The 17,525-nt window shown below is 44.9% G+C and overlaps 4 protein-coding genes across 4 annotated transcripts; 1 reads left to right on the top strand and 3 right to left on the bottom strand.

Annotated features, from left to right (window-relative positions):
• Nucleotides 1-1,728: 1,728 nt before the first annotated feature.
• On the bottom strand, nucleotides 1,729-4,059 carry F4813DRAFT_356954 (uncharacterized protein). Its single transcript, XM_049243049.1, has 3 exons — nucleotides 3,962-4,059; nucleotides 1,965-3,870; nucleotides 1,729-1,894 (listed from the first exon to the last, which is right to left on the bottom strand). Exons 1-2 carry the CDS (start codon nucleotides 4,007-4,009, stop codon nucleotides 2,266-2,268), a joined length of 1,653 nt encoding a protein of 550 aa, XP_049100453.1. The 5' UTR covers nucleotides 4,010-4,059; the 3' UTR covers nucleotides 1,729-1,894; nucleotides 1,965-2,265.
• Nucleotides 4,060-5,413: 1,354 nt separating this feature from the next.
• F4813DRAFT_395780 (uncharacterized protein) lies at nucleotides 5,414-7,234 on the bottom strand (the record flags this gene model as incomplete). The annotated part of the gene is made up of 2 exons (XM_049247746.1): nucleotides 5,414-6,218; nucleotides 6,271-7,234. The coding sequence occupies 2 exons, from the start codon at nucleotides 7,232-7,234 to the stop codon at nucleotides 5,446-5,448; spliced, it is 1,737 nt and encodes a 578-aa protein (XP_049100454.1). The 3' UTR covers nucleotides 5,414-5,445.
• A 1,215-nt stretch (nucleotides 7,235-8,449) lies between these two features.
• Nucleotides 8,450-9,321, top strand: F4813DRAFT_380387 (glycoside hydrolase family 61 protein; the record flags this gene model as incomplete). The annotated part of the gene is made up of 4 exons (XM_049245559.1): nucleotides 8,450-8,504; nucleotides 8,553-8,601; nucleotides 8,661-9,168; nucleotides 9,238-9,321. 4 exons carry the CDS (start codon nucleotides 8,450-8,452, stop codon nucleotides 9,319-9,321), a joined length of 696 nt encoding a protein of 231 aa, XP_049100455.1.
• A 2,783-nt stretch (nucleotides 9,322-12,104) lies between these two features.
• F4813DRAFT_50696 (uncharacterized protein) lies at nucleotides 12,105-14,187 on the bottom strand. The gene is made up of 4 exons (XM_049248578.1): nucleotides 13,903-14,187; nucleotides 13,656-13,803; nucleotides 13,322-13,593; nucleotides 12,105-13,013 (listed from the first exon to the last, which is right to left on the bottom strand). Exons 2-4 carry the CDS (start codon nucleotides 13,774-13,776, stop codon nucleotides 12,444-12,446), a joined length of 963 nt encoding a protein of 320 aa, XP_049100456.1. The 5' UTR covers nucleotides 13,777-13,803; nucleotides 13,903-14,187; the 3' UTR covers nucleotides 12,105-12,443.
• Between the last annotated feature and the right edge of the window lie 3,338 nt (nucleotides 14,188-17,525).

Consider the following 17,525-nt stretch of genomic DNA (forward strand, 5'->3'; position numbering starts at 1 on the left):
AACGGGGAATTGGCTACGCCAAGGAAAAGGAATACGTAAGTAGGTACTACGGTGATGCACATGGATGTCGCATAGCGGGGTCTAGGTACCTAGGTACAATACAGTAGGTACTATTCATTATTGGTTAGGTCGTTGTCACTGGTCAAGCCGAGCCGGTAGAACGGCAAAAGGAGCGGGTTCTTAGCGCTAAATCTGACGGTTTCTGCAGCTAAGCCACTAGTCAATATGTAAATTCCGTAGGGACCAAGGGACTTGGATATCAAATGCACGTCGTATCGACATAATTCAATCTTCTCCATACTCAGATCTGATAAAGATTAAGTTTAAACAAGCTCAGGCAGGTACCTAGGTAAGTGCTTATATCCGAAATAATCTTAAATCTCATCTTCGAATTAAATATTGCTGTAAATATTAATATTGCTGTTAGCTAATCTCACAACCACAGCATTCTATAGAAAGGGGCTGGAGTCTATATATTCCATGTACGTGGTTGTCTAGCTGTTAAAATGCCACCTATAGATCCCGCCTGCAACTACACAATATGCCAACATGAATATAATAAGACTCGAAATAGAGGTCGTAGATTCGTTCAGAATAGTCTACCAGATAAGTATCCCCGAGTGCTTCAATCCTCGCTCGGCATCTAAGTGCTCTAATTGCCACAAACGCAAACCCAGTAATAGTCGGAAACACATGTGCCAGGGCAATCCGCATCACATGTTTCTTTCTGATAAAAACGTGCCCCGCACACACTTAAATAATTACAAATAGTTAGCAGACATAATCATCCTTAGTCTTCACGGAAGTATGTAGAAACCCCCTATTCTCCAGGTAGGTAGTTCACTGCGGTGATGTGGAAAGGAGTAATAGAAGTCGGCTAGATAAAACAGCGACAAGGGCTAAGAGATATCCGTCCAAAGTCGATAGAAAGTATATGAAAAGCGAATTATCTGAAAATTCAAACGTACTCTGAAGATTGCCTAGTCTCGAGGTTGCCGGAGAAAATGGGATTGGCGGCAGCAAGGCCGATGATTGTTGCGACGACTGCAATAGTGAAACGCATGATGGGCTCGACTTGTTCAGCAATAGAGGCTTTGGTTGTCTTTTGCTTGTATTCGGTTTGGGGATCAGAATAGAATGAGTTTAAACTTGAACGTAGATGTTGTGAAGCGCGAGTGTCTAAGGGACATTATGAAGGTCCTAGGCTAGGCTTTTATACTCAATACGCCAATAAAGAGTACCTTCTCCCTTATGGTTCGTGTTAGAAACATGTGATACCAGATCAACCAAAACCACGAGCTGAATGCTTATAAATGCTTAGGTAGAACCGAGAACCGAATAATGGCAACAGCTGCCGTTTCAACGTATTTATCTTTCCTCAGCCAGCGCAACTATGGTACTGCCGAAGCGGGCAGGTAATGAAGACATTCATCTCTTACCCCGGAGATGCCATCGAGATAAGAGGTTGTGAATGGTTAATTTTCCGACGGAAGCTTAAATTTATCTTTGCTGTGCCACGTCTGCACATCGTATATGGGGCCGCCGCAACCATATCTACGTTGGGATTTTCAATGTCCAGAAGTCCAGACCGAACTTCTAAGTGTGTTGAAACTACTAGGCATGATATATTAATGAACGCATTGATCCTTCAAGCATGTCACAAGGCATTCATTTCTTATGGTTCTACATGTAACTATTCCATGAGGAAGACAATTTATCTGTAAACCACTTGCTTATGATACAAATCTCAAAGAGTAACACAATAATACTATGACATGAGTAATTGTTGGTGTATAAAGTGTCCTGTCGTGCAATACAAGTGCTCCTTTAACTACCTAGCATTCTGTATATGATCGCAAACACCCATAGTAACCTAGACATTGCTCATTCCGTTCTAAACATATAAATGTACTCCTTATCAGTCAAGTCAAAGTAGATCCACAACAAAGAAAAGTTATAGGCACCTCTATCTAGGTATGTGGCATTTGCTGTGATTTAGTAAAATCATGAGCAGCTTAAAGGATAACGCCAAAACCCCTCAGTTTCCTCCATTAGGTACTGTCACCCCTGTCATTGTTGTTGTATAGATAGGTACCTAAAGTTTCCGTATGAGCGAGAGAGTAAGAGTTGTCCCTCTATTGCGTCGGGTAGGCAAGTATCCGGATAAGCGATGGACCGTCCTGTTAAGTAGGGCTCGAATCTGGAAGCCCGGCCATCGAAATTCATAGAAACCACTTGAGTGCCCAGAATCGAAAGGAATTGTGCCTACGGTTTCTGAGCTGCGTTGGATACGTTGGGTATATCCATTAACGGGTATTCGTTCGAAGGCTCCGAGTAGGATGCCAGCCATTGTGACATTGCTTCTTCAAACCCGCGGATATCTAGCTCCATCCCCTGAGTCGTGAGGTCTCGGAGAAGCTGGCTGAATAGATGGCCTGCCATGTCCCGAGTAGGGTGCGAATAGGGGCAATCTGGTAGAGCAGTCTTTTCCCCAAAAAGCTTCTTCCAAGTCCAAAACCACTTATTATTGAACGTGGCGTTAGGGTTGGGACCTCTGGCCTTAGGGATGGGAGGAAGCTGGTCAACAGAACTACCGTTTGTTGGTTCGCATGCGGCATGCGCATCGAGGGACTTTTGATCAGCGAAGGAATCCCAGCAGCTTTTGCAGTGATAAACGCCTAATTTATGCTCGTTGTCTAAATGCTGCCTTAGAGCGCTGATGTTTTTGAACTTCTTTTTGATGCAGTTTGCATGTCGCGCCGGATCACGCTTGTAGAAAAGACAGGCAAGAGGCCTATTTTCATCGCTGCTGGCTATTGACGAGCATGACGAGCATGCTCTAAAAGCCTTGTGGGCAGGTCTATCTTCCCGATCTTCCTGGTAGAACTTTCTCTTATTGATGCTCGGCTGACAATTGTCACTGTTGCGATGCAAAGGGCTTTGGGGATGAGGCAATTCTTCCTTTTGGTCTATTAATGACTCCATGTCTTGAAATTGACGGGTAGGTTTAGAAAACGGGTCTATAGGTAAATGGAAGGGCTGTTCGTATGTAAAGAATGGCATGTGTAATTCGGGGGATTGGATAGTATGTCTTGTCCACGGAGCCGCAAAGGGGAAGGCATCATGGAAATGCGCAGGATTAATTGTATTGATGTCAGGAGGGGAGATAAATGCTGGTATTTGAGGCTCAAGGGAATTCGTAGGTTTAGAGAATGGATCTAAAGGATCGAAAGAATCTAGAGCTAGATCTAAATTCAATCCATCGAGTAGATCAATTCCGCCGGGATCAAAAGCTTCTACGTTTTCCAATTCGCATTGTGACCAACTGAACGCACTCGCGTGGCCCTCAGAATCAGGATATAATACTGAGTCGAAGAGGAGATTCGTGTCCCCGTTCGTATCCGGGACCACGTCAAATGCCGTTAATTCAGAGACGTCCTCTTCGTCCTCTTGATTGCTGCGGGGTGTACACTCTCCAACACAAGTCTCCGGTCCCAACCCACTGATATCTTGGATATCTTGGGCATCTTGTTGAAATCTACTAATTAGGTTGGTCTTATCCTGTGTCGAATGAGTTAGAGACGCTAACTTAGCATTGCTCTCCGGGGCACCCTCGGTAGGGGACAATTGTAGCGGTGCGGCTCTGTTGATGATTGAGGCTCTATGGGGCTTATAGCCATGTAACCCATGTAACACCTTAGATCCATGGCGGCTATCATGGGGAGCCTCACCATTCATGCCCCTCTTGATTTTGGGGGGTTTTTGGTATAAAGGATCCTTTTCTCCCTCGCAGTTGCTGCATCTTTTTTGCCCGCAACCTACGCATTCTGGATTGATCTCTAGGGACATCCCCCCATATGAGCAATTGCACTGATGAGGATTAGTTAATAGGTAGGTAGTTAATACCTAGTAACCCAAAGGAATTATTATTATCTGGTCACTCTCTAGGTAGGTGACTTACACAATACCATATAATTGCTTTTGGGCTTACTTTCTCTATGGGGCTCATGGCATTCGTCTCGTGTCGCTAGGTAATACCTAGTATTAGGGATATATCATATAACTAGTAACTAATCAATCAAAACTGGGCTTTGTTTATTGAAAAGCATCTTCACGTAGATCTACACAATCGATGGGATTTAAAAGGTCTATCTATGTTCTTCGTGTCAATTTAAATGGGCAGCAATATCACACTTGAACTAGAGTGCATGCTTGGTTTGCTTCTCGGTTCTAAGCTATGAGTGCCCAATTGATTCGAGCAAGACGGATGTGCCAACGTAGAGGAAGGCGTATTTAATCATAACCAAGATCAAAGGCTACTTCCTACAGTAGTCTTTAATCATAGCAGTGATTAAAAATACCTAGGTGAAGGTACACTTTGATTATATTTATTATCACTTAGGATCGTGCATTGCATCGTGCGTTGTGGGGGGAACCGTACAGTTGCATGTGATCATATATCATTGGTTAGGTAGTTATTCTGACTCGCATTTTCAAGCTTGTTATAATCAAGATTCTGATTGTTTACCCCAGTTTCGGAGATGGAATCTTGCCCAGCCAAAACCCAACAATATCCGAATTGGGACCCCTGATAGTATCGAAGCCTAACTGACTTCAGCCGCGTTTAAGCTATAATACCCGAGTCCGAGATCGTTGAGCAGTACATGTATTCTAGAATCTGGAATCTAGAATCTGGAATCTAGAATCTAGAAAAGGCCCCTTAGACGATGATAAATGCTAATCAAGTTTTTGATCATATAGTTATTAATATGTTAGAAACCATGTAGTGTTGATGATGAGAGATGCATCTACTATATTGGCATGCAGTGCAAGATGGCAATGAGGAGAAGAAGGCAAATAGCCTTGTGGGAGTTGGTGTTGAGTGATGGAAGACACCGTAACGGCGTAAATATCATTTTCGATAACAGCACTCACCTTAACACACGCTCAACCCCATAGCTCTAAGATTCCCTGGTTTTAGATTAGGGCAAAGAAATAGTTCTTTCTTGCTTTAATATTAAATATTATAAGCGTATACAATTTAATCTCGTATATCAGGCGTCACGAAGATATCAGATATCATACTTAGAAACGAAGGTCGACTATTATTTTGCGTAGTTGTTCCTTTGGATCAACCTAGCACTATAGTTTTCCTTTAATGCACATATGTAATTGTGATTGATCATTCAGTCAAAGCTATTAAGCTAGTAAGAACTCCATGATGCCATGTTCTGTAGTACACATATTACAACCGCCAATTACTCCGAGACTGACAACTACAGCCGTGCAACGAAGAGGAAAACCGACTATCTCCTATGCCAAGGTGGTTACCTGACCTTAAGTATCCAGGTATTTACCTACCTATACAGAATTATCATTATGTCGCCTCTCCCCTGGATCCATAACTTCGAAACATAACGGCCCGAACGTACACTACCCCTTGAACTATCCCTCAAAAACTGTAGCACCGTTCTCAATCTCCATAGGAGAAGGCACGGTATCCTTGAAATGAACACCGCGGCTAGAAATCCAATCATTCCATACCTTCTTCAAGGCTTCCATGTTGTCTGGGATATGAGTCTTAATCCACGTGAGCTGGTTCTCGTTGAACCAGACATTCTGGAGACGTTCGCGATCTTTGTCGTGGCTCTCGACCCATTCCTCAAAATTGTCATTGAGGTAAGTTCGGGCCTTAATGTCACATTGCACGATCAATTCCCTCATGTTTCCCTCGTCGAAGATGGTTAGGGTATTTTCTACGAGATTCGACGCGACCCCTTTCCAGACTGAATCAGTAATCAATACGCTGAGGGCAGTGTCGAAAGATATGTCTGGATATTCTAACTGTAGGAACCGGTGCGTTTCGGACAGGGCCATACGTAGGAATATAGTATGCAGGTAAGCCTTCTTTTTCTCGGGGAGGTAAGCCGGTATCATCGTTGCGGGATCCCGCTCCCAAGCTCCCGGGAAGCTTCTCCTAATAACTCGCTTCAGTCGATGCGCCGCAAAGTGTTCCCAATGGGAAAGAGTTTCAACCCAGCCGAATCGGGCTCCCGCGTAATCCACCGCAAACTTTTCTCCACTACGTAGAGTGACGCAAAAGACGGTATGAGGGCGCAGCATGCTGGACTCGATGGTATTGTGTATAGTATGACGGACAATAGGACGATGAGCATTCTTGACCAAGATGGTGTACTGCTCAATGTTCTCGATGAGACCTATCCATAATTAGCGCCCGCCGGTGGGTGTGTAAGAGGAAATAAAGCTTACCTTTCCAAAGCCATTCCTGAGTCGAACTCAACATCATGAAGGGCAAGTCCGGGAGATATTGATCTTGTAGGGCCGCCTTTTGGTGTCTCTCCTCTACGAACTGGTCGTTGAATTCGCAGGTGACCGTCTCTCCTGACATGGCCCTGAAGTGGCGAGACTTCTCTTTCAAGAATATCATGCCGTCGCGTTCGTAAGAGCCCTCTAGGGAGAGGGTAGTCTGATGATATTCCATAGTCAAGAGAATAGTCTGCATGAGGCGCACACTTCGCGCAAAACGCTGGCGCCAAAAACAGATAAGCCTATGGTCGTCCTTGTCGAGCACTTCGCACCTCCTACGACAGTAGCCAGTCCCGATGGTCTCGCGAGAACTGGTTATCACTACGCAGTCTATGCAACAGAATTGGCGTCCTTCACGGTGGCAATAAGCACATTTTGTCTGGGTGGTGAGCTGCTTAGGGAGTTGACTATATTCAACATCGCTGTCTTCATCTGGATCCGGATCCGATAAGTTCCCGTCGTAAGCATCATGATCTTTCCTTCCCTGCAATATCCACTTGCAATGTGCAAGATATCGTGACTTGGCTGATTCGGCATCGTATTTCGACAAGTCGATAATCATAGGTGCAATACCGTCGATAAACGCGACACGAACACCGTGGACGTTTTTGCTTTTCAACACCTTGCTAGCAACGGACTTGAGTTGTTTGCACTCGTTGTCATGCTCAGCCGGACCAGTTTCTTCTTCTAGGAAAAGCCTGAGAGCTCTCTTGTACTGGCGATCTTGTTCCTGATCTCCGTATCTATCGTTGGATGTTGGATTTGGCAAATTCTCGAATAGCCGCTCGATGGAAAGTTGGCATGGAGACTCCTCCTCCATGGGATCTTCTACATCGCTGCCTTTAGGCCCGCCTGGATCTGTCAAATAAAGGCGAGCTCGAGACATAGTGGTGGATCCGGATGCCATTGTTGTATTGTCATCGACTGGACGTCGTTCGCCTGTTGAAACTTCCCTGTGATGTTGATCAATGAAGAGGGTTGTGAAGCTTGGGGATGGTTAAAATCAACTAAAGAAAGAAACCATAGACCCGCACATCCAGTACGCAAAATATTACAGAGCAGAAAGGAAGTTGTGTCTTGAGGTATCTATGACTCGTATGAGGTAAGAAGGAAGGACCAGAGGTGAAATACAATGCAGCAAGTCTCCAAGTGGCCCAGGCTCTGATGGTGGAAGGCCTGTTGCCGCGGGAGATCGTGAGAAGTTGTGCTAAAGGTCACTAATTCCTTAATATTACAGTCACAGGGCCACTGACGACAGTGTCAAGGAGTGAAAGGCAAGAACATGCGTGTTAAGAGGACTGCTAGACAACAAAAATAACAAAACATAGCCCTGTGTGATGATGAAATCAAAGGGCCACAGCCTGCTATATCTGATTATCATTATACCAAGACGACACCTAATTACAGGAAGAAAGTGTTTCGAGAAAGAACATAAGGTAAAGCCTTAACCAAGTGATATTCACCAATGCCTTCAAGTTAGAACATCCACATGAATGTATTTGAGGCTCTCCGTATACTACATTCCCTGACGACTAACATAAGTCTAAATAAGCTATTTGTTGAAGCTTGGGTGGTGAAGACTGAGATGTTGATTGGTGCGGCTATACGGCTAAAGCTATGTAAATATTCGTATGTTGGCTATATGCGTACATTATAGCATATTTCCTGCTATTATTTCCACAACATTGCATGGTAGATATATTTTAGAGTTACCTAGGTACCTACCTCTTAATATATGTGAAGATATTTATGAGATTATATCGTTTACTTTGGAATTATGTAAGTAATGTTGCTTTTGCATGGGCTGCTTCAACATGAATTTGTTGGTTATATCGTATTAGACTGAATTTGACCATCCTTCGACTTTATAACAAGGATTTACTATTCCAATACCAACGTTACGCGCGCTGTGGGTCACTTCGGATCTCGTATTCTCCTTTTCGTTACATCGTAACATCTAGCTGGCCTTGGCTGTTGAAATGTCTATATAATGGACAATGGACAACCCTTTTCTATCGCGTAGTTATGAGGAACTCTCATGTTAGGCGGACCAGGTCTCCCTGCCTGTGCATATAAAATAAGAAGCCCGTTTAGAAGGCTGATACTCCAATCACTGTTCACCATGAGGGCCACTGGTGTTGCAGCCCTTGCACTCGTCTCAGTTGTGCATGCTCATTGTATATCTCTAGCTTCCTCGTTGTGAGGTCTTCGCTAACTCTAAGCAGACACATTCCCTGGTCTTATCTACAATGGTGTCACTGAGGAGGACTGGACGCAAGCTGGCCCCGTCCTATGAGTAGATCAGAGCTAAGGGATCATTGGCTCTTCTGTAGTTATGTCCGCAAAACCACCAACTTCGACGTTCATGACCATGGCCCGCTTTTCAACGTCTCAGCGACCGACCTCAGATGTTTTGAGCTTGAACCAGGCAAAGGGAGCCCTGAAACTATGTCCGTCAAGGCTGGTGATGCGGTGGGCTTCCGGGTAGACGGTAACGTTACACATCCCGGACCTCTTCAGTTCTACATGGCGAAGGTTCCGGAAGGAGAGACTGCCAAAACCTTTGCGGGTGACGGGGACGTCTGGTTCAAAATTTTTAACGACGATCCGAAATTCACCAGGAGTTGGCCTGAGTGGCCTAACTGGGGCAAGAATGAGGTCTCGGTTACCATCCCTCCTTGCCTGGCCGAAGGTGATTATCTTCTCCGGGTAGAGCATATTGCGCTGCACAACTCGCAAAAAGTAGGCGGCGCACAGTTCTACCTGGGATGTGCACAAATTCATGTCTCCGGTGGCGGTACTAAAACTTTCTCGGGAGTGTCGTTTCCCGGTGCTTATTCTGTAAGCTTCACTCCTAATAGAAATATGGAAGTCTGTAGAAAACGCTGTGTGCTGACTTTTATTATGTAGGCTACTGAACCAGGAATTCTGTTCGATATCAATTCTGTTCCCACTTCCTATCATGTCCCGGGTCCTACCCCTATTTCTTGCTGAATGCAACTCGCCTGGTTGCTATGGATAACGCATATAAGGATGACAATAAATCTACACGAGATTTCACTGGTTTCAAACGTTACGCAAGGCAGAATAAGATATGATAAGCCTTGATCTCGCAGCAACATCTGGCTCGATACTAGCCTACCATCTCATGGTCCGAGTATTCAATATTTGGAGGTTCTAAAATTCCTAGGCCTGTATCTTATTCATAACAATGACTTTACTTGCCAACATATGAGAACCAGCTATCACTTAGGGTTATAGCTCATCATCATAGAAAGAGTAGTTCTTCTCTACAATGATACGCTTAATGGGTTAAAAGGCACAGTTAGCCGTGGTGATTTGCAGTGAAAAATGCAATAACTATCCACAGTAAGTTAGAGTATCACTCCTATTGGTTGTATCGATGTCATCGTTCCTAACATAGGGAAGTATAGTGAGAGTGAAAGGAGGTCATTATTAAGCAGGTAGGTAGTGGTATGTAGCCCCTTTTCGTAATGCTTACCCTTACTGGAAGATATAAAATACGATCCTAAAGACCCTAATAGTAATTGCGTTATACTAGAACATATGTCCTGCTGAGACACATCATGGAAAGCACCGTTATTCTGCCTGGCCTTAACAAGTATAAGGGAGCGCAAGATATAATTCTCAACCCCTTCTTAGTCTTAGTATTGGGATTCTAGACGAGATATCCGAGTCGCATCTAGAATAAACAATGCTCTGTATGCATAACCACTAGCTTCCGTAGTTTAGATCTAGAATTCACTGCGGAACAACCTCGCTATTCCCATACCTTCCGGGTCCTACTTGTGATAATTGACATCTTTATAGATTCGTAAGAGGAAGATGAATTTGTTAAGCGACTTAGGATAACGGTCCTTTAAAGGGGTGCTGTCTGGAGCTTCGGACTTAGTAGAAAGTTGACTGAGACGTGGTTTGGGTAAGATTAATTAGCAATCTATTCGGCAACATTAACCGACCTCCTAAGAACGAGCCACACAACATGTAGGCAGAGCCACCCTAAGTATGTATTCTGCAATCCGAGACCAAAGGCACAGACAGCGTCAAAGTCTTCAAAGACATAACCAAGATGATGTTTTATTAGGTTGTCTTGTATAATTTGTATATTAGTCTCGTATTCTTAAAATAAGGGTCTCGACATCTGAAGCTTTGATGCTTTTAAGGGGGTGGCTGAACACACCGAATTCTCCTGTTTGAAGCGTCGTCATCCTTTTTCATATTAACAGCTCCGGAAGTGGAAAATACCGAACTCTGACTTGTCTTGTCGTTTGCCACCAGGCCGTTCCTCGCGTCGCAAAGTGTTCTCTTCGTCACATAACCTCCTGAGCCGATTTCTGGCTTTAGTGTTACTGGGGCATAGCTTACTACCGCTCATAGATATTTAAGGATAGGGCTGGATACATCACGCCGCACGGTCACCATCGGGTTTGCTCGAGCAACTAGACGCATCTCGGCCGACAAGAGGACAACTCATGCTATTATGTATGTAATCTTCATCACAATTATGGGGCAGACCCAAAATCAACGCAGTGCACAAGTTATGTGTTGACATTCCTTACGGGTATTCCCTTATTCTAATATAGTAGTTCTGGCTCATACCCCATACATGTCCACGTGTTGCAGATGCAATTAGATCCCATGATAGATGATGAGACCTATCAAAGAGTAGAAACCTTCTAGAGCCGATGTTGCTGTGATTATCGATTCTGATCGGCATGCAATGCCGCGCGCCAACAGGATGCCAATGTTTGAGGCGGCTGGTCCTTGGACCAGGGTCGCAGGGGTCAGTGCTGCATACCTACTAACAATACATAGGTACCTACCTACCTATGTAATTTACGGAGGAAGACCTAGGTACTGTGTGGTAAGAGGTTCTCTCATGACAGGTACCTGTACCTAATATATAGGAGGTAGTAATATGGATAAGCCAAAACCTCGGATTGACCTTGATTGTTTTTGATGTCTTTTTGGATCACCTACGTTAGGTGCTCTGCATTATCTCTGTAACCTGACAGCCTGAGGGGTAAATACATCTCTGACTTGGCTAGTTTTCTCCATTTATACTGCAAACCAGCGATCGAACCCAATATGAGTTGAGCGTTATTATTTTATATTGGACCGTTGAGCGGGCGCCCGTCATGATGATGTAAGTGGCCTATGGCCTATGGCTGGGCCGATAATCCTCATTTAGATGTGCCGACGTGTACGCTATTAGTGCATTCATACATCAATTTTTTTTCGTCTAATGGAAAAAGGCATTACCCCTGGATTAGTGCATAATTGAACAATTCATTACATACCTGGATCGAGAGCTTAGCTTATCTGTACTTTGTGTCGTTACTTGTACAGTATCTTGTCTTATAAGCCGGATCACCCGGACTACTTATAGTAGTTACCTCCATAGGCATGTATCCTGACTAATGCCAGGTACTAGCCTGGAGTCAATCCCAATTAGGTAGATGTGCCTGGTGATTATTATCTACGAAGCACTAGGCGCTCATCACACAGCAAAATAAGGTTACGCGAATATAGGCTACACCATCTCTTATATTGACTCCCAAATATGACCAGCTTACTCATCCTTGAGTAGCTCTAATTGAACCTTCTAACTATTAACCATTGGCAATTGCTTATTGACCTTTTATTATTCCTGTATGTACTGCCGGTACGTCCTTACTACGAGTGTCATCCCCTTAATCCCATACTGTCTGCCACCCATTCACATCTCCTACAATCGAGTCCAGAGATCCAGCAAAATCCATCTGGGCGCTTATTTGTCGTACGTGTCGGTCTAATTATCGCAATTGCCGCGAACTACCCTTCTCCCCTTGCGGTGGATATTCATATACCGAGCCAGAGAATGAAATCCATATCGAATAGAATGTGTCATCGTTCACTACGATGCCAAGTATATGTGTGCGTAAAACCCCTTGACTTTGTCCTAGAATCTCATTCTCCTGAAAACGCCGGCCTGGTATCTCGAAAATGCAATGCAATGGTCCAATTGTGAACCCGACCAGAAAGAGATCGTGTGCGTCATCAGCCGTTTTTGAGGCGGCTTCCCAATCCATCCATATAAATTAGACCATGCCGTCTTATTCGCCATCGGGCGGGTCAGGATTCGTGGTTCGAAGCACTTTTCGCGAATAATCGTGGTTGTCTTGAAGAGTGTTAATGCTCTCGCGGCTCTTATTCTCGCGGCTGTAGATATTTGCTGCAAATGGGTCCATGCGAGGATCATGCGGCATGAATCGACTATTTCTCCGACCTCCTGATGCGGTATCGCCATCCCATACCGAGGCCATTGCGGTTGTTGGCGTGCTCATCATACCTGCTGAACTTCCACGCTGACTTCCAGGGGAGTCTGCAAAAGCATCACCTTGGTCTTGCCTTCTGCGGCGGAGCCAGAAGAAAAGGGCAGCACCTATAGCCAAGCCTACGGCAGCAAACACACCAATTGCCACGCCAACTGCGGCACCAGTTGAGAGCCCGTGCTGATTCGATGGCACTTCACTTGGGCTAGCATCCGGTGAAGTCACGGCGTTGGGGTTATCTGTAGCTGTGGGCATTATAGTAACTGTCTGCACAATACCCCCCGCTGTAACTGTAGATACGCTCGGAGTAGTGGGTGCTGTAGAGCTATCTCCCGTTGATTTCGATGTGTCCTACTATCAATGAGTACAATATTTTCAACAGAGAAAGTAGTTTTATAAAATGAAAAGCAAGGATCTAGGATTAGTAAGAGCATACAGGAACGGCCGTGGTCGCGCGAACTGTTGGAGTAACAGTGACCGTGTTTTGTAAAGTCCTTGTGGTAGGTTCCTGATGCCGGACTAAGTCTTAATAAAATATTCCTCCCAAGCTCGACAACGAGCAACTGTACCGAAGACACGGCGAAGAAATGAGAACCCAGACGATATGAATTCGAAGAGGTACTGATTCCTTAGATGAAAAACAAAACTGGGTGACTTACAGGAGTTGACGGTTTAGTAGAAGAGGCGGAGCCGGCAGCCTTGGTGCCCGAAGGCTTATGATCTAGAGATATATATCCCCATAGTCCATCACCTCCGCACGTATCAGACGGGAAGCCAGGGCATCCCGAATCACACTTGCCGGTATCTACCTGCGTTGCCTTGTCGGGTACATAATCACTACACCAGCACTCATCATCTTTAACGATAGCAAAAGCTGAGGTAGCTGAGCAGAAGTCGTGGCATAGTCCATCAGATTGGTATATACTGCTGTCTTCGGAAAGATTAGTCTAATTATAAAATATACTTTGTTAGATGCATCCGGAAACATACTGCCTGCTGTTGATGCTGTGTTGATGCTTGCGCAATAAGCCATAGGAATGGACTGGGCATGGCCAAGTTTGCTAAAGAAGGCCACAAGGCTCATAAGAGCCACGGATCGGGTGGTGAAAGGCATGGTTCGAGGGTATCCAATGTTTGAGGTCTGATTAGAATTATTGTTAGCAGGCATGATAAAGGTTAAGATGTAATTCAACCATCACCAAATCTCAATCACAACGAAGAGACAAGGAAGTCGACTCACCAGCGAACGAACGTAGTTTGGATAGCCAGTCAAGCAATCCGATATTTCACAGCAAGAGTGTCACAGGCAACCGAAAGAGTTGCTCGCGAGTATTGCCATGACAAGCCAAGCAGTTCTCAATTGAGGCAAGCGGATTTGCCGGAGGGTCACTGGTTGGCAAGGCAAATCTGTAACAGAAATGCCAAATACTAAATGCCAACGTGATCGTGGAGCTGTGATGCCTTCAGAAGAGAGGCGGGAAGAAGGCACGGCTCACGGTACAATGCGGACCAAGTCTCAGGAAAGAGGAAAAATGCGAGCGAGCGAGCGGACGGAGAAGAGATGGAAGGAATAGATAGGCCTTAAAGGTAGTGGTGCACACACTGTGGTGGCCTTTGGTGGGTGGTGTTGTGTGGATGGCAGGCTAGCAGGGTACGAAGCAGGGCAGGTAGACAAAGTTAGAGACAGGGGTTATGGGTGGAAGGAACGGATTTTGGGTACGTAGCGGCCGAGAAAGCTAGGATCACTGAGCAGCTGCTGGGATGGCCTGGGATACGTGAGCACTGCAGTTGCAGGTCGCAGATGCCAAGTCCACGGCCGATCGGGGTTGACGAGTGGATTAAACGTCAAAGGCCTGTGGCCTGTATTGGGGTATTGGGACCGGGGAAGAAATAGATAGAATAGTAGATAGAACAGTAAATAGAATAGTAGATTTGGTAGTGTAGATGTCAAGGTGAGTGGTTTGTTTCTTTTTCAGTCCAACTCTGCCACACGCAGCCGAGAGAGACAAAGGACAAAAAAGGTCGGTTTGATATGCGGAGCGGCTGTGCGCTGTAAATTCCGAATGCAATCAGTTTGCTTGGACTAAGTATGTAACTTGAGAGTGGAAGTCCCTATGTACGCATATAAATACCTAGTGAGTGTGTGGCATGTATCGATGAATAGATAGCGAGTGTAGGTAGATCGTAGGTCATATGTATGTATGTATGTATGTATGTATGTATGTAGTATGTGAGTATGTGAGTATGAGAGCAGGGGTACGGTGAGCCACGGCCACAACGAAGAATGTATGGGGGTCCCTGTGAAACGAGCGAAGGGAAAAGCGATCGGAAGCTGCCGTATTAGACTTCAAGACTTCAATACTTCAAGCAACGAATGATTTGGAATAGAAATAATGTTAGAACAGAGTAAAATAGAATAGGGTCGAATCTATCGTTGACAGGGGAAACAAAAAGAAGAAGAGGGAGGAAGTAAAAGTTGGGAACAGATGAACTTGGAATGAAAAAAAAACTAATACGCGGTAGGCTTTGAAGAGGAATCCAGGGAATAGCGAATGAGGGTTGACGGAAGCTTCAAATTCAAGATACAAGATACGTGAAGACCGTGTACAGACCGTGTAAATATGTAGGGTACCTATAAAATGTATACGTAGTACAGAAACGACTACCTCTTCGGGCTTAGGTGTTTCGGCCAAATCTATCAACTTCGAGGCCGGCGTTCTAGTTTACCTAAGTGCCCGCCTATTATGCAGTAAATATGTAAGCTAAGCCCTTCGAGCCCTCGCTGCCAGCCAAACATCAAGTGGTGTTACTCGCAGATCCAGTTTATTGGATCCGTTGGCAGTTTCAAACGATAAAGCAACCACCGAACTTACTGGCCGCAATTACCACACTGGGAAGGTGGATTAAGGCCTAAATAGGTTGTTACTGGCATCGATAACGTCATATTGACTGGCCGACTGCAGTTGTCAGTCGAATCCTGCTAACCTCTTGGATTCATGATACTACGGTACCGAAAGGACTCCTCGCTTATCCTAGACCCTCTTGTTTCATTTCGGATCTCACTTATTTTTGCGGCACGTCTCGAATTACAATATATATATATAGGTATATATATTTGTAGGAATTTCCTCGAGCTGAGACCCCTGAGAATGAGGATTTATATACGAGAATGCCACTGTTCCCGGCCGCGCACAAACCACGAGCTGAGCTGGGAGGCTTATTCATTTTATTTATTTCTTCCACTCGCCGTGCATATGCATGAGCACGGTGGTTGTTTTCTACTGGACCTGCTTAACGGCAGCGCCACGCGTTATCTCTTTTACCTGCTTACCTCTACCTAAATTCAGATACTCGATACACTCTACTTTTACTTGCGGATTATCTAGCGAGCCTATCTACCTAAGGTATATAGTATACAGTAACCAAGGTATAACGACATCCTGGAATTTGACAGCATTAAACTCACTTTCTTTTTTCCTTATTTTTAATATAGGAAAAAAGATATCGAAGAAAAACCAGCTCCTTACTTGATAGGCTTGGCTCAACAATGCTCGCGTTAGCACCCACACAAAACCTCTTAACTGCCCAAAGACCATATAGTTATCGCTTCACGATTTCTGCAACAGGATTTGGTCGGACATTAAGAGCGATTTGCGCGACCTATATACGTGGTGTGCGATGCCAGCACGGAGACCAATCCAGATCATGGCTCTTTATGAAAGCGGGTTGAGTTGCTCACAGACCAGAGAGGTGTACGTGCTGCTCGGTGTTGACGGCAAGTCGCAAAGGAACCACTTCAGACCCAAGCATCTCGTGAGACTTCCAAGTTGCGTAAATCACCCCACACTGTCGGATGCCCGAATCTCAAGTCGGATAGTCTCCAGAACGCCTCGTACTTTATTTACGCCGGAATCTCTTGTGATTGCTCAATTGCTCGTATCACTCGACTTAGTGTATCGCACTATATCTGCAACCCTCCTCGAGTGAGCAATACGGGGTGGCTGTAAACAGCCGATCATATCTGCATCTCGCATTGGTTTGCCGAACCTCTAACTTTCCAGGGCTACGCGGCATTATGAACAATGCAAGCCTTGAAGCTTATGTGATATACCTACCTACCTACCTCACGCATACAGTACACCAATCGGCAAGAGACGGTGAACTGGTTTTTTATTTTTATTTTTCGTTTTTTATTTTTATCATCCCTTCCTCATTGCTTATCCGTTCTATCTATGGTAACACTGGTATGCCAATCGACTTTAAATACCTCTACAGGCCGCCGTTATCGAACCGCTTATACCTAGTCAAAGAAACGATACTACCCATCACCATGCATACCTAATCTAGGTATGGTAGAAATCCGAAAATAAGAGGCTACGGTTGTAGATGGTTTGCTTACTTATTACCCCTCCCCCACAATGTCATGGATGGGAAGAAGGAAGAGATGATCATAAAAGCGTGACCAGCCAGGAACATTTACATGTCTTAACCTCATGCAGCGCAATGCACAATCAATACTTACCTAGCTTAGGTGTCCCTCACTTACGCATGACTAACTTTCGATAAGAATCCCTCCTGATCTCCGGTTATCACTGCGAGCTTTTCGGAATGTGGAATGTGGACCTCGTTACGCTGTGCACATGGCATCGAAAAGAACAGAAACCGGTTGAAGGTGGTGCTAGAGTTGCAGATCTCTCAAACCGGGATACGCCGCCTAAGAGCAAATCTAAGGTGTAGATCTGCATCTCGCGTCATGACACTGCATAGGTAGGTAGTCAACTACTTTATAGCGCTTCCAGTGCGGGGGTCTCAACTCAGTTACAATCCCGGCGACGATGGCTTCAACCAAGAACAATTACCTTA

The sequence above is a fragment of the Daldinia decipiens genome (assembly GCF_022478715.1).
Source record: "Daldinia decipiens strain CBS 113046 unplaced genomic scaffold F4813scaffold_13, whole genome shotgun sequence".
NCBI lineage: Eukaryota > Fungi > Ascomycota > Sordariomycetes > Xylariales > Hypoxylaceae > Daldinia > Daldinia decipiens.

Coding starts and splice junctions, on each gene's coding strand:
- F4813DRAFT_356954 (XM_049243049.1), bottom strand. CDS start 4,009: ATGAGCCCCATAGAGAAAGTAAGCCCAAAAGCAATTATATGGTATTGT. Junction 3,871..3,961: donor AAGCAATTATATGGTATTGT/GTAAGTCACCTA, acceptor AATCCTCATCAG/TGCAATTGCTCATATGGGGG.
- F4813DRAFT_50696 (XM_049248578.1), bottom strand. CDS start 13,776: ATGCCTTTCACCACCCGATCCGTGGCTCTTATGAGCCTTGTGGCCTTC. Junction 13,594..13,655: donor CAACACAGCATCAACAGCAG/GCAGTATGTTTC, acceptor ATCTTTCCGAAG/ACAGCAGTATATACCAATCT. Junction 13,014..13,321: donor CTACTAAACCGTCAACTCCT/GTAAGTCACCCA, acceptor CATTGATAGTAG/GACACATCGAAATCAACGGG.